The following is a 14698-nucleotide window of genomic DNA, read 5'->3' on the forward strand; positions in this document are numbered from 1 at the left end:
TTTTGGCGGTGCTTTTGGCTTCATAAACACAATAAGCACTCATTTTAATCTGCGCCAAACATGGCCTAAGTAGCTTATCCTGAATGTTTCAAAACAGTTGAATCAACTTAGCCGAATCTTTCAGCTCAGCTTCCTGAAGCTGTCTTTGGTTTGAAAGAAAGGCGAACACAACGTAAGGCTGTGTTTGGTTTGATAAAAAACAAAATAAAAATAAAAAAATTTGAGGGAAAATTTTAAAGAAGTCTATAAAATCTCCCTTAATTTTCTTTTCTCCGTAAGTTTCTATCATATCAATTTGCGGTGTAAAACCTGGTTCGGTGTAGTTTTACACTTTCACTTTTGTATATGTTTGGTTGGGATGTAAATTAAGAATGATTGTTGATGTGAATGACCATTAAAACGTACTTTTACATCGAGAATCGTTGTGAAAATTATATCGAAAAAATTGGTGTAAAACTCTATATCCATCGGTGCAAAACTAATCTCTCTCTTCCTCCTCAGAGAAACTGCTCTATCAATGTTGTGGTTTCAATCTTCATCGGCGCCTTATTGTTTCCATCATAGTTTAAAACTCTATGCGACCTTCTTCGCCAGCATCCTCCTATTAGAGGTAGTACTTCTTCCTTCACTTCTCTTTCTCTCTCTTCTGGTCCTTTTATGTAAATCTTAGACTTGTCCAACCTTAATCTAGAACATTGAGAGATGACTATGTGCAGCAGCTTCCCTTGTTTGAAATCCAACTCTTCTAACCCTAATCTAGAGCACCGAGAGATGACAAAACTCGTTGACAGGTTGAGCTTCGATCATCGCTCCTCCAACATATCCACCATTGGCCTTATGTAGTCATCAATCAGAGATGCCATCGCCTCTGACACCAGTTCACCCCGTTCTTCACTCCAAACGCTTATAAAATATTCACCATTGTTTTACACCGTTCTTCCAAACGCAAAAGAGTGTAAAAGGTGCATTTGGATGATTCGCCGTTTACACTGACACATCTTACCGTTCTGGATTCACATCGACAGACTTTTGTATTTACACTGCTTCTAAATGCAGCCTATATTCAAGGGAGAATGAGAGGAAAAGCATAATACATATCTAATTTTTAAATTGGGATTTGCTCTTTAGAGAATGCACCATACACAACCTCACAGGCAAATCCCGCTATGCATTGGGTACATCTTTCATGAACAATAACATAGAAATATAGGAGATATTCCTGATACATGGTAGAATTTGTATGTGAGGTCGGTGCAAGGAGCAGTGGCAAATTCAGAAAAAAAAATGCAGTAAACTTCTTAAACTATCTTTATGGTTTAGTTAATTGACTAAATGTATTCTTACTGTTTAAAAATTAACTAATACTATCTTTATTATTTTTTACAATTGAATAAACTCTAAGTTATAATTAACATCTGCTAATATTCCGTCAAAACCCAAATACACGTGTGAGAGTTAAAATTCTTTTACAACCCAATATTACCCCTCCTCACACCGCAGGAGCAAATTTGGATTTTGATGGGTTGACAGTGAAAACAATCGAGTTCCTAGCAATATATGTTTTGGCCCATTTCCATTCTCCCTCTCATTTTTCTCATTTTTTTCATCTATAGTCGCCACTACAACTCCAACAGTGGCAATGTTCTCACCGCAACATCAGGATAGGTCTGACTCGAATACAAGAAAGACATCGGATACAAGAGACAAATAAGTATTCATTTACTTTCCAACACTTTTCTGTCACTGAATCCATACCTTGTTGGGAGAAGATTTCTACAGGGCGAGGGGGAACAGGGACAAGACGAGTCATCTTCAACAGGGGGCAAACGAGTCATCTCTCTCCTTCTCTCTCACCTCCTCTTTCTCTTCGTTCTGCCACCACCGCTGCAAGTTGCAACGGCGGATTTGGTACTTCTCCTTCCACCGCTTCCAACACCATCGCTCCACGCCATTTTCAGACACTCTCTCTTTCTCCTTCTCTCTCTTTCTCTCTCCCCCCCCTCTTTTACTTCGTTCTCCCACCGTCGTTGCAAGTTGCAGTGGCGGATTTTGTACTTCTCCTTCCACCACTTTCAACACCACCGCTCCGCACCGTTTTCAAACATTATCTCTCACTTTTTCTCTCCCCTCCTCTTTCACTTCCTCCGTTCTACCACCACCGCTGCAATCTCCTTCCACCGCTCCCAACACCACCCACTCTACTCCATTTTCAAACACTATCTCTCCTCTCTCCTCTCTCTCTCTCTCTCCCCTCCTCTTTCACTTCCTCCGTTCTGCCACCCATTGTCAGCCATCATCGCATTCTCCAGATCCTTAATCACCGATTGATAAAATACTCAACCTCGTCAAAGTCGAAGATGCCCATGTAAGAGTTATCAGAGATTCTTGGTGAAAGCAAAACCAAAAGAGGAATCTGGTTCGTGGAAACCCACACACCCTATGGTATTCGTTCTCCACTCAGGTTCATACTAACTTCTCCTGGACAAAAACACCGTCGCACTGCCGGGAGTTGCAACGATAACCCCACGCATCCAAGGTGTTCGTTCTCCACTCAAGTTCAAACTAAAACATTTTGTGGCTCCCATCGAAAGGAGTGTGTAAGAGAGAGGGGGGATCAAATGTTTTGAATTAAAACTTAAAATGAGTGATAGATTGGTCGAGTCTTTGAGTTTAAGAGTGGTCATTTTATATTTTCCTCTATATTTAACGATTTTGGTAATTGGTAAACGAAGATTTGGCCGCCCTCACACTTATGCAACACGTGGCAAAGGCAACAGCTCGGCACAAAAGCACGCCTAATGTGCAAGCACCAAGGGGAGAAACCAGCGGTCCGAACTCCCTACTAGGGTCCCGAATTCACCCTTGGCCCCAAACTAGACAGTAATCCGAACTGGCCTGCATATAACAGATCAGGACATGCCTCGCCAAACTGGCCTGTCTTGTAATAGTATGGGACATACCTCGCCAAACTGGCCTGCCTTGTAACAGTTCGGAACACACTTCGCCGGGCTTGTCTACCTTGTAACAGCTCGAGATACACTTTGCCAAACTGGCCTGCTTTATAACAGTTCGGGATACGCCTCGCCGAACCGGCCTGCCTTATAACAGTTCGGGATACACTTCGCCGAACTGGCCTACCTTATAATAGTTCGGGATATACGTCGCCGAATTGGCCTGCCCCATAGCAGTACAGGACATACTTTCGAAATCAAAGCTTTGCCTCGCTCACCACTCCACCGCATCACTCTCAGGGCACCAAAACCAAATAAATTGTACTATGCCTGACACCAAGGAAGTCCGTACCCAAGGACAACGCACCTGACTGACTTGGGATCTGACGCTTGATAGCCACCTGCCACCGCCATCTCCAGTTAGAGAGACGGTTCCGACAACAGGTAGTGACGGTTCTGTCTCAGCAGAAAGGACGACACCCGAATTGATAGATGCGAGGGTAATCATACCCGATCTAACAAGGGCTTCGGAGCGAGTGCGCGAAGTGATTATAAAAGGCCCCTACCCCTAACAACAAGGTATGTGAACTTTGCGTCATCTGGTCTATACTTTGCCTTTGAGAGATTACTAGCTTGAGCTTCAGAATTATTTCACCGGTTTTTCCTTGGAGTTTCCTCATATTTTTCGTTTCAGGCTCCCCATCGCTCTAGTTCAGAGACGAAATCGTTGACGAATAAGACCGGCTAGATTTCGCTCCATCAGTAATGTAATGTTTAGACAATTGTAAAAATAGTAATGTTTAGACAATTGTCAAACCGTAGTTTAAAAAATTTACCCAATAAATCCTCTAAAAGGTACAAATTCCTGGTGAATTGACACTTATTGTCGACACATCTCACTTACTCCAACTTTTACATGTAGGGACGGCCACGGTATGCTTCTCTGGCTGGCTGGCACGCAACAAGCTACACGTTTATCATATGTGGTCAATGTACATCATGCCCACGTCATCCCGTTTCAACGGTCATAATATTTTCTCATGTCTCTACCGCAATTGTCTTAGCCAAGAGACGCGTTATTCATACAGGCAAACACCTTCCTGCTCTGATGCTCAAAAATCAAAATACCTCCACGGTTAATAAGAACTGAGGATTGAATACGTGGCTAATTTAATCTTTCATGCCTCCACGTGGCAAAGATAAATGGTCGTATGAAAACTTTCCAACTAGATTCGTTAAAGTAATCTTTTAATAATAATAATAATAATAATAATAATAATAATAATAATAATATATTTATCAGTTTCCTAAAAGAAGCTAAAGATATGGTCCGAAACCGATGGTCTCGACTCTCGAATCGAGTCCCAAATATTTCTGAAATTTGAAGAGAGAGAATATAGCGGGAGTGTGTGACCAGTGATTTACGACTACGTCGAAAGAGGAGAGAGGAGAGGAGTCGAGGACCCAGATACGAGATACCACACCCTTACGTATATGACAAAACTACTCCTATATGCTTAATGCCGTTTTCAACAACATGACAAAACTACCCCCAGAGGTTCCAGACTTGTAGCTGGAATATGTACGGGCATATTAGTAGTAATGAAATTCTGAGGGCGTTTGTTTGTCCCCGAGTGTTTAACATTTCGTGCTTTTTCAAGAAACAATCATTGCAACACAGTTGGCATCATTGCAACATTATTTTTTAGATGCTTGCATTTTTAAGTGATAGAGCCTGAAACACCAATCAAAATAAAATATACATATTAATTTTTTTTTATATTTCAATAAATGGGCCACCAAAAGAAAAAGAAAGAAATACCCCACCACCAGCTCCTACGATCTAAACCGTTCCTCATGGTCAACGTCTACATCTACATCATCGCAAAATTTTTAGAAAAAAAGCCCAAAACACATTCTTTTTTTTTCGGTTCAGAAAAAAAAAATGAAAAAAGAAATAAATAGAAAAAAAAAAGGGAGCAGCAGGGGAGTCTTATCTTATCATTACGCTAAAACTGCTGTACATCCGGCGGTACCGGTGATGGCTTGTGGCGCTTATACGGCGGCTCGGCTTGGCTGGGATCCGGATTGTCCGCACCAGACCTTTGAGTGTCACAACTCGCACAGGCAGCCGCATCCAGCACGCCGATCGGACTTGGAGGCGCGGGTTCCCTTCTCCGGTGTTTAAGGCTAGCCATCGGACACGTGTCCACCAGATAATCTTCCATTAGTTGGTAACAATTTCTCAGCATTTGCTGTAACCAATATCCAAACAACAACCGGCAGATTTTTTAGGTTTTACTTTAATTTAACGATTTCTCTCGCATTGACAAAATGGTTTAAGACTTTAATTAAACACGAGACATTACTTTGTCCACTTTGTCATAAAAAGACGCCACCCCCCGATCATCACCGGAAGTATCCACGTGTTTCCCGGCGGCGCTAAGCACGGCTGCGGCAGCTATCGTCGATGGAGAATAGCCCAAGAAATCTGTCACTGATGCACATACATTCAGAAACACAATAAAATTCTTTAGTATTTAGCGCTGTTATTAATAGTTTAGAAAACGAACCAAGGTAATTGCAGAAAAGATTCAATTTCGATAAATAGAAGACTGTATCAGAGAGAGAGAGAGAGAGAGAGAGAGTACCTCGAGTAGTGCTGATAATAAGATCTGAAACATGACTGAGAAATACGTGTCGGGGAACGAAACTGGGAAGCTTTGAGACGAAATAATCTACAAAATCAAAAGGCGTAACGGAGCGCATTCGCCATTTAAGATTGGTCATGACTAAGAGCTCCATTCGTTGGACTGTTCTGGGCTCGAACATGAATCTGGGTTCCAACACCTGCAAGTCTAAAAGGAGTGGAACGCTTGTTTCCTCCATTTTTGCTGCTAGGGAGACACATGCCACCGATAACAGCTGCAAAGGCCATCCATTCCCGTGCTGTTCGTTTCCCAGAACAATAAACAAAAAGGCGTCAGATTTCTTTTTACACATGTAAAACGACCTTTCCGGCGAGAGAGAATAGGGGACGGCGAGTAAGTACCGGCAGAGTATGAGAGGATAGAAAACGATCGAGATAATTGACAGCGAGGTACGCCGTTAGAGGTCTGAAACAGTAGTACGCATGCACCTGCGTGGCGAGAGAAAAACCAAACGGCAAAATCGATAAGGAACAAGTAGACTAAAATCACATTCAAAAGTAGTCTTATTAGACGGACAAATATTATGCCTTCAGCATCCAGCTAATGGCGTCCTGTCGCGCGGTGACATCAACCGAACGATCGCGAAAGCGTTGGAGATAGTCGGACTCCGGCATGTGATCGAGCTCCGAATTGATGAGTCTCGCAATAAAATGCTCATTGTCCTCATCGTCATCGTCGTTGGTCGGTAAACCAGTGCTCGTGGGGGGGTCAGGGTTCCAGGTGTCGGTATCCCAGGACGCTACCTCCCCTTCGCCACAGTATAAGCTACAAGCAGAGTGTTCGTCGGGGGACAGCGACATTATGGTCAAGGCAAATCAAGGCAAAATGAACGACGACGACAGCGACATTGTTGTTCTTAGGTGGTTTTGGTAAACCACTTAAGCCCTGTTTCCTGGTTTTGGGAAAGCCAGGGGGTTTGGTCATGGCCGCTTATGGTTTGGGGATGGTCATGTTTACCTCGTTTCTCTCTCTCTCTCTCTCTCTCTCTCTCTCTCTCTCTCTCTCCCTCTCTTCTCTTTCTTTTGAGTTTTGATGGCGGTCTTTGATATCGAAGGGCAATAGAAAGGCGTTTCAGCAACGACAGAGGGAGAAGAAGCTTTCAGCTTTATTTATATATCATAAACTCGAGGTGTCTACTTGCTACTCGCTAGTTGTGTGTCTTATGTCTGTCGCGGTGCACTCGATCATTTCCACTCTTTCTCGCAGGTTCCTCCTCTGTACACCACGTAACGTACTGAATCTCTGTAGTCCGGGTTACTGGTTGCATCCCGTCAAAACATCCGCTAGATTGAATATTTAAACGGGAAGAACCTTATTAACCTAGTATTTGCCACGTGGATGGATAATTTGACGAAACCATCAGGTAAGGTACGGAATTAATTAGGATTGGGCACTCAATCAATTCTTCGGTCTAGATCTGCCTCTTGATCCCAAAGTGTCGGTTACAACCAAGTGATGAACCGGTGGGCACCCTCCATTACAATCAAGATCCAGAAATCTTCCACGTGGCAACTGAACTTGGAGAGTGGAGACCCAAAAGGCTCCTTGGCTTCTAATCGAAATCACTCCGAAGGCCCCAAACACTCTTACTCTTGCCACATTGACTTTTTTTATGTTATTCCGGGAAAACAGTAATAGAGCTGAAGGGACTCAAGTTATTCCATGAAAACTTGCCAGATGTTTCCTACACGTGACGTGATCTCAAGGAGACGTGGTCCTCATACAAAAAAGGAAACCCTAATTGACCCAACTAGGCTAACCTTTTCCCCCGAATTAAATTGCCTCGAATTGCGTACTCAAATCAAAAAATTACTTTTGGGAGGGCCTACACAATAGATGGTCCCTGTCTACTGGGTAAATGTTACCGTAGTTGTCTTATCTTCCACCTTCATCTCTAAGGTTACCCGGCTGGCTAATCAGAATCGGTCATCCACCAAACCCAACTCCTCTCAGGGAGAGAGAGAGTTATCATCGGGATAGATCAATTACTTTGTGTTAAAAATAAAAAAATAATAATAATCTGTCTCTGCTGAGACTGAAGAGTCTGGAATTAGGGAGTAGTGCAATGAAATGGCTGGATATCTGACCTGACGGGTCCGATGGGAAACCATTTATTGCAGAGCATATCAGCCATACTTCTCAAATCAATAGCATGGGGCCAACCAATAGTCCCTCCATAAATGGTTCAAATTTCAAAGTTGAAACCCTATCCCATTTAGCTTGACAAAGAAAAGGAGGAAAAAGTGTTTAGATTCAAACAGACCCAAACCCTGTGATGGATGATGATGATTGATCATCAAAATATAAAGAAAATTAACATAACCCTGTATGTAGAAGATGGGATTGATGATGATGAACCACCGATAGTGACTACATTACTTTTTTTTTCATTATGTCATGGTTAATAAATAGTCAGCAACTCTTGGCAGAAGAAAATGGATGTGAATACTATTATGAATGAATGATACCTTAATTCGAAGTTTCAACGGACCCTTTTTAAGGCTAAATTCAACCAAAACTTTTAATGGAGGTGATCCACACTGCCCATTTCTTTCTACTGTGATAACGTGAGTGATCGATCTCACACTGTCACAGCCTTAAGATCAGAGTTACAATATGGGCTACTTGTAGGTGAAGAATGTGAGTAATGAGTTTGTATTTTTTGCTTGTCCTGTTTCTTTATTCTTTGTCAATATTAGAACCTATAACATTCAAAGGTCCCCCCCACCACCCCAAAATCCTCTCGGAGGCTGTGATCCTCTCTGTAAAAAGCTTGTTCCAAAGCTCAGAAGATAGTTACGGGACTAAAGTTACTTATCTCCTACTTTTATTTTCTTGATAACTGGGTAAGCTTAGCTACAGGTGATGCACCGTTTGGCACTGACGCCTTTGTCCAAGGAATTTCCCTCTTTTGATCCTGAGTTGTGGCCAAACATCTTTCAGTGTAGGAGCTGAGTGGGACCGACCTGCAAACTGCAATGAAGCACATAAGTGAGGTAGAGCGTAGAGGTAGGTTGGAATTTGGATTATCAATTTATGTAAAATGGAGGGTAAACATAATTAGTATGAGGAATATCGATATGGTCCAGGTTGACCAGGGAGTAGCAGCTAGCAGGGGGTCTAAACTCTAAACCCATGTGTGGGCGGTGCTGCTTAGCTGTATGCAAGAAGTCGGGATGGCTATTGGAGCAACCGTACCTGATGAACGGCTTCCTCTCTGGAACTCCTGTCTGAGGAGTGAGGACTTTTGGTTTGGGCTACTCAAAGCCCTAACCTAACCAGATGATCCTGTCTCCTTTAACCATCTCAATCTCATAAATGCAATCTAATCTCTCCCTGTGACACGTTTGCCTCTTCACATCATCATCATCATCATCATATGGCATATGGATTTGAGGAGAGCAGCAACCAAACAATCAAGGATACAGTTGATTGAATGGTTGGCATGGCCATGGGCGACCGAGATTACACTATTTCTAACTACTACTTCTAATCAATAATGTTCCAATGGCAGGAAGAAACAGCCTCCGCTACCCCGCCGCACGGCTATCAAGTATGAACAACTTGTCATCATAATGTCATGTGTGATGTGTGAGTGAGAGACCCTGCGAACAGCGCAGGCTGTGTCCAATATAAATAGCGGAAAAACACTGGCTATTGCTAATGAACAGGCCAGGCTGTTAGAGAGATTTCTGGATAAGACACGTTGTCATGGTTGTGGGGGGTAAATAGTAATTGCCCTCGATATTTCTTTTAAACAAAAAAGACAAGAGCCAAGAGGGGACTGAGAAGACAACTTACCATGCAGAGGAAGCTCCCAATCAGCCCAGGCTGTTTCTTCAAAAGAGTCAAAGTTTTCCCCGGCAAAAGCTGGAGCACTTGTATGACCCCATGATTTTGGACACTACAATTTAAACCAGAGCTTAAAAGTTCAAATAATGTTTTTAACATATGGTTGAGTCAGTTAATTTGGCATATCTACGTATCATCCGGCTGGGTTTCTAGGTCCTAATCAGAGTTTGGATTGGCTTCTAGGTCCAATCAGAGTTTGGATTGGCTCCCACAGCACTTGGAGCCGCATATCTCGAATATCTCCGTTCTTACAAGTTATTATTCACACGGAAATGTTTCCAATGCAATGTACTATATAAGGTTGGTGTAAGACAATGAGATATGCTAGCTCTATAAGGCGCAAACCCGAATTAGTCCAATCAGTGTCACAACGGTTTTTTATTTATCACATATGTTTTCTGCTCAATGTCATAACTGTAACAAAGATATGTACAATTCTTTCTATTATTTTGGGTAATTTTATTATTAAATTCATAAAATAACAAATTGATCCAATACAACCCACCGCCAGGGAGTTATCAACTAGTTTATTTCTTCCGTCCTTCCTACCTAACATTTAAAAAGTTCAAATAAAACATGTACTTGCATAAGCAAGTGATTTCAGTTTCATTTCCGGATACATGCGATTAGAGCTGCAAACAAGTCGGATCAGATTCAATCCAAATCCGATGCCGATCTGTTAAGACACGGATTCAGATATTCAACATTATTGGATTGGACTGGAGAAACCGATCCGTTAATTTAACAAATTGAATTTTTGATATTGGCTGATTTGATCCGTTAAGTATGAAATATTATATTATATATGTATATTTTATATACTATTTATATAATTATATAATTTTATATTTAATATATAATTTATATTACATAATATAAATATAATTTTATTCGAATTAAATATCCGATAATATAATCCAAATCATGCTCTGGAAAATCCTCAGATAGGTCAGATTTTTTTAATGAATCAGATATGCTCTCACTCAATCCAATCCGATCCATTTACAGCCCTACAAGAAATTCCCTGTATAGAATTAACTCGGAGAGGAGAGGCATGAGCGTGAACGTGGGCTTTTATTTTTTTATTTTTTTACCCTTTTATGATTCTGGGTAATGAACGTGGGCTTTATTCTCAGTCCAATCCACTCTCCAACATCAAATATGTCTTTTCTATGTGGTTGTTGTCATATCTGGTTTTTCCATTGGTTGACCGAAAATCTTCCCGTCCCATCTTCGGTTGCCATGGAGGAAAACGGAAATGGAACCTGTATTATTAGAAGGGAGACATATAGCTCTCAAATTCAATCATATAACATTTGAAGGTTCCACTCCTTTTCCCACTAATGTCCTATTGTTTTCCCCATAAATTTCTCATTTGATGGGAAACCACTTCCTTGGAGTCTTTTCTTTATTTAACAGATACAGGTCAGTTCCTGGAAAACGCCATTTCCATTTCAAGACCAACGTCTCATGCATGTATGATCGTGTATGGTTCTTTGTTTCTTTCTTTCGCGCAGCAACAGTATTGCACAACACCTGTTTGATGGATTTACCCAGTCTAGAAAAAGGAAGTAACTTCTAACTTGTGGAGAATGGAGACATTACAAACTCACTCCTCGAAAACTCTTGCCGAGTCACCTACCACCCATTGGGAACCACTTTGCTTGGATAATTAATCTACCACACCTTAAATGCCAGTGTCAATTCATAAACGTTAGTTATGAATACTTTCGCTAAACAATTACTGTGTAATATGTGGATTGGAACTTAAAAATTGTATCAGTTTCATATAGATCACTACAGGTGTGATATGATTTTATTGAATGTTGCTTTCACGTTTTGCTTTTTCTAGTTTCAGAACCAACAAAATAAGTATTTTTAAATACAAGATGTTATAATGTGTTTTTGTCATTCTTGAAGCATGGTTTGTTGATGTAATAAGTATGACATAACTGTCTTATGAGAGTTCACATCTCCCCCAAAACTAAAATTAATAAACACACATCCCACTGCAATGTAAATTCGCAACATCATATGAACTCTTTTATTTTCATCAGGCCCACGTAAAGTCAATAACCACACATATTCCTGTTATAAGGTGTCCCGCACATAACAATTTGGTTCTAGTTATATTCTTATTTTTATAGGCTGTGTTTGGTTCTGTGAGCGTTTATTGAAAAAATGTCATTACATCAGTGTTACATAGGTATTAGTGTTTATTGCATATGAAGAAAAATGAAACAATTGTTTGGTTAAATGGTAAAAAATTGAAACGTTTTGATTTTTGTGCATGGGGCATTTGGGGAAACATTAGATTCTTGTTTCCTCTAACACTTTAGTATTTCTTAAAACCAAATGTTGATGTAGCACACTTTAATGGGTATTAATATGAGTTGGAGAGTAAAAAACGTTTAAACTGAAACTCAATCAAACAGCAAAAACAGAAAATGTTTAAAGTAAAAAACATTTAAAATGAAAAAATATAAATAAACGTTTAAAATAAAAAAAAAAGTACAAATAAACAAATACATACTTAATCTTTTCTCAATAATTAATAAGGTGAGGTAAGCACAAGAGAATCACTCGGGATCTCCTACCCACATATTATTTCCACACCTGAGATATTCCTACAGTGATTCTGTAATGTCGTGTGGGCAGGGGTGTGTGGAAAGATTTTGAGGGCAAGAGATCCCAACATGTTGGGGAATCGGGATGTGCTCCCTATATAAATTTTCTCGCAGGGGACTACACAGCCACATCCCACTGTATTAAGAACATCTCTTCACGAATAATAAATACAACCGTAAGAGATGTTTCCGATATATAAATAGGACATTCAGTGAGGTCGGTGTGAGGAGTGCGGAGCAGATTGTGAGGATTATGGGCATTAGGAAAAAAAATTAAAGGCCATTCATTCTTATTATCTGTCTAAAAATAATATATTATCAAGGAATAAATCTATGATGCTAATGTTACGAAGCTATGAGAGCTTTGACCGACCAAACCTCCCCCTGCCGTGGTTGAATGTTGGTGAGTATATTATTTTCCCAATAATATTAGTTCAATTTTGTGAACCATACCACCATTTTCTGGCTTGACAGAATACCACGTACACAGGTGGATAAAAGCGTATATTGATAAGGTGCAAATAACCCACATGAAAAAAATAAAGGAAATGTAGAGGCCTGTAATTTGACTGTTCCCTGCTTTTATAGAACAGAAATTGAGAGGATCCCTTCCAGTGGCCAAATTAAATAAACAACTATTTCATGAATTTCAAACTTTGATGAAAGCCTCTAACACAAAACTCAATTCTTATGCCAATCCTGCTAATAAAATTGTGAACGAAAACTATTGACCCAAAAAGAGCCAAAACACGGATTTCTATGTCGATCTGAATTATCAATCTGGACAAAAACAGGTGGAGTTGACGAATTATGACTCAAATAGAAGTAGACGACACAGGAATCTTCCATGAAGCAGCTTGGTTAGATGAAGGTACAAAAGGGTTTTCACCCGTTTGCTCTGCATGACCACCTGGTTATATGGCTAAAAGGGGCCCTTCGTGCTCAGTTTTCAGAGAAGTTCCTTCTTCGATAGAGAGGTTGAATTAGCCAGCGAAATGGCCCACAGACACAGAGTTGATCCGATCGGCTGACTGAATTATTTTATGAGAGCAGCTGACTCAGGGCAATAAAGAAGACAATGCAACCTACAAATGCGATTAGTTCACCCATCAACTTATAATACCAGCATCCCGTTTCCTGTAGTGTTGAATTTCGAAATGGAATCGCCGGACAAGGACGAACACCACCAACGTAATGCTGTGTTCAAATTTCCGTCGGTGCAAGGGACAACTTTCTGGAAAAGCTTCGATCGAGCCTTTCACTTGGAAGATGAGAAATTATGTGTCTTCACTCACTCACACTCAGAGTATAGCTGTACAAGTACTATTAGAAGCCTATTTTTTTTTAAAAAAAAAAAGGCTTTTCAACTGGGTGCATACATGCGTTTGCAGACCTCCTCGATGGTGCAAGTGCAACTCTGTTGTTGCTTCGAGCTTTTCTTGCCGTATTATTCAAATTCCACCAACAGTAGTAGACTGAAACTCACAGTTTTGTACCTTATTTGACCGACTGTCAATCCGTGAAACCGAAACTCTATCTGATCCCAAAGATCTAGTTAATTTCCAACCCAAGCATATCATGTGATGGTTGAGGAAACATTCTCCTTTAAAAACAATTAAATTCTGACATACGGAATATCTAATAATATGGCGATGACATGGCTCTATACAGCCAAACAACTAAGATAATTAAGATTGATTCATTTTCTATTCTGTGTTCACTACAACATTCAGAGCAGCAGTTGAAAAACTGGTCTCATTGGGAGAACATTACCAGCGCAAAGGTGAGCTTCCCGACAAAAGCTGAGGCTGCTTCCAGCTTCCTTCCCATATTCCATTTGATAGATGCTTTGTGCGTCCAAACTGAAACTGACCGGCTGCACCATTATAGTTGGCTATGGTATGGCTAGACTCCGCTCAGTAGCCTGTGTACAGAAGTTGGGTGCATCAGGACCCAACCAAAAGTCCCATTCAGTCACTGTCGCGAGTGTAGAAAACGAAATCCTGATTCCTATCCTGAGAGAGCTAGGTTGTTGCCTCTGGCTCTGGGATCGCCATGCTTGCCAATGGTTGTTTGGACTCATCATCAGGTCACAGACCAGTGCGTGGTTGGGTGGGGGGGTCTACACACTAGATGTCGTGTTCACATTGTTGTGCACTGTGCTGTATTGCCTGTATTGATATTCCCAACCAGATCCGGACAGTCTGCACTTAGCTTATGTATTACACTTGTTCGAGCGAACACACACACTCTCTCTCTAGCCAGCCACCCGATATGGGGTGGTTGGTACAGTGGTATTGTGTTGATGTCGTGTTTTAGGTTGATCAATCCACAGCGTTGGGATACAGCGGATACAGATTTATTATGACAAACCATGTCAAACCACCTAGAGAGTTAGGGGGTGTTCGGCAACATGATTAGTTTTATTATTGAAAACAAAACCAGCCATGTTGTGGAACATCCCCTTATCTAATTTTCGTATACACAATATTGGGAAGACCACAACAATATCTTTGGTGTATTTTGGCCGAAAGTATTGTATGTTTTGCATTCTACT

The 14698-nt window shown here is 40.8% G+C and overlaps 1 protein-coding gene across 1 annotated transcript; it reads right to left on the reverse strand.

Moving 5' to 3' along the window:
- Nucleotides 1-4701: 4701 nt before the first annotated feature.
- Nucleotides 4702-6952, reverse strand: LOC148850068 (cyclin-D2-1-like). The gene is made up of 5 exons (XM_088947770.1): nucleotides 6190-6952; nucleotides 6004-6090; nucleotides 5603-5900; nucleotides 5321-5448; nucleotides 4702-5206 (listed from the first exon to the last, which is right to left on the reverse strand). Exons 1-5 carry the CDS (start codon nucleotides 6460-6462, stop codon nucleotides 4961-4963), a joined length of 1032 nt encoding a protein of 343 aa, XP_088803896.1. The 5' UTR covers nucleotides 6463-6952; the 3' UTR covers nucleotides 4702-4960.
- Nucleotides 6953-14698: the final 7746 nt, after the last annotated feature.

The sequence above is a fragment of the Nelumbo lutea genome, chromosome 5 (assembly GCF_056320005.1).
Source record: "Nelumbo lutea isolate HS-2025 chromosome 5, American lotus-T2T, whole genome shotgun sequence".
In the NCBI taxonomy this organism is placed as follows: Eukaryota; Viridiplantae; Streptophyta; class Magnoliopsida; order Proteales; family Nelumbonaceae; genus Nelumbo; species Nelumbo lutea.

What these genes read in the sequence shown, in the direction of transcription:
- LOC148850068 (XM_088947770.1), bottom strand. Translation starts at nt 6,462, where the DNA reads ATGTCGCTGTCCCCCGACGAACACTCTGCTTGTAGCTTATACTGTGGC. An exon ending in CCATTAGCTGGATGCTGAAG is followed by an intron (nt 6,091 to 6,189) that starts GCATAATATTTG and finishes CTCGCCACGCAG; the next exon opens with GTGCATGCGTACTACTGTTT. An exon ending in TATTATCAGCACTACTCGAG is followed by an intron (nt 5,449 to 5,602) that starts GTACTCTCTCTC and finishes TATGTGCATCAG; the next exon opens with TGACAGATTTCTTGGGCTAT.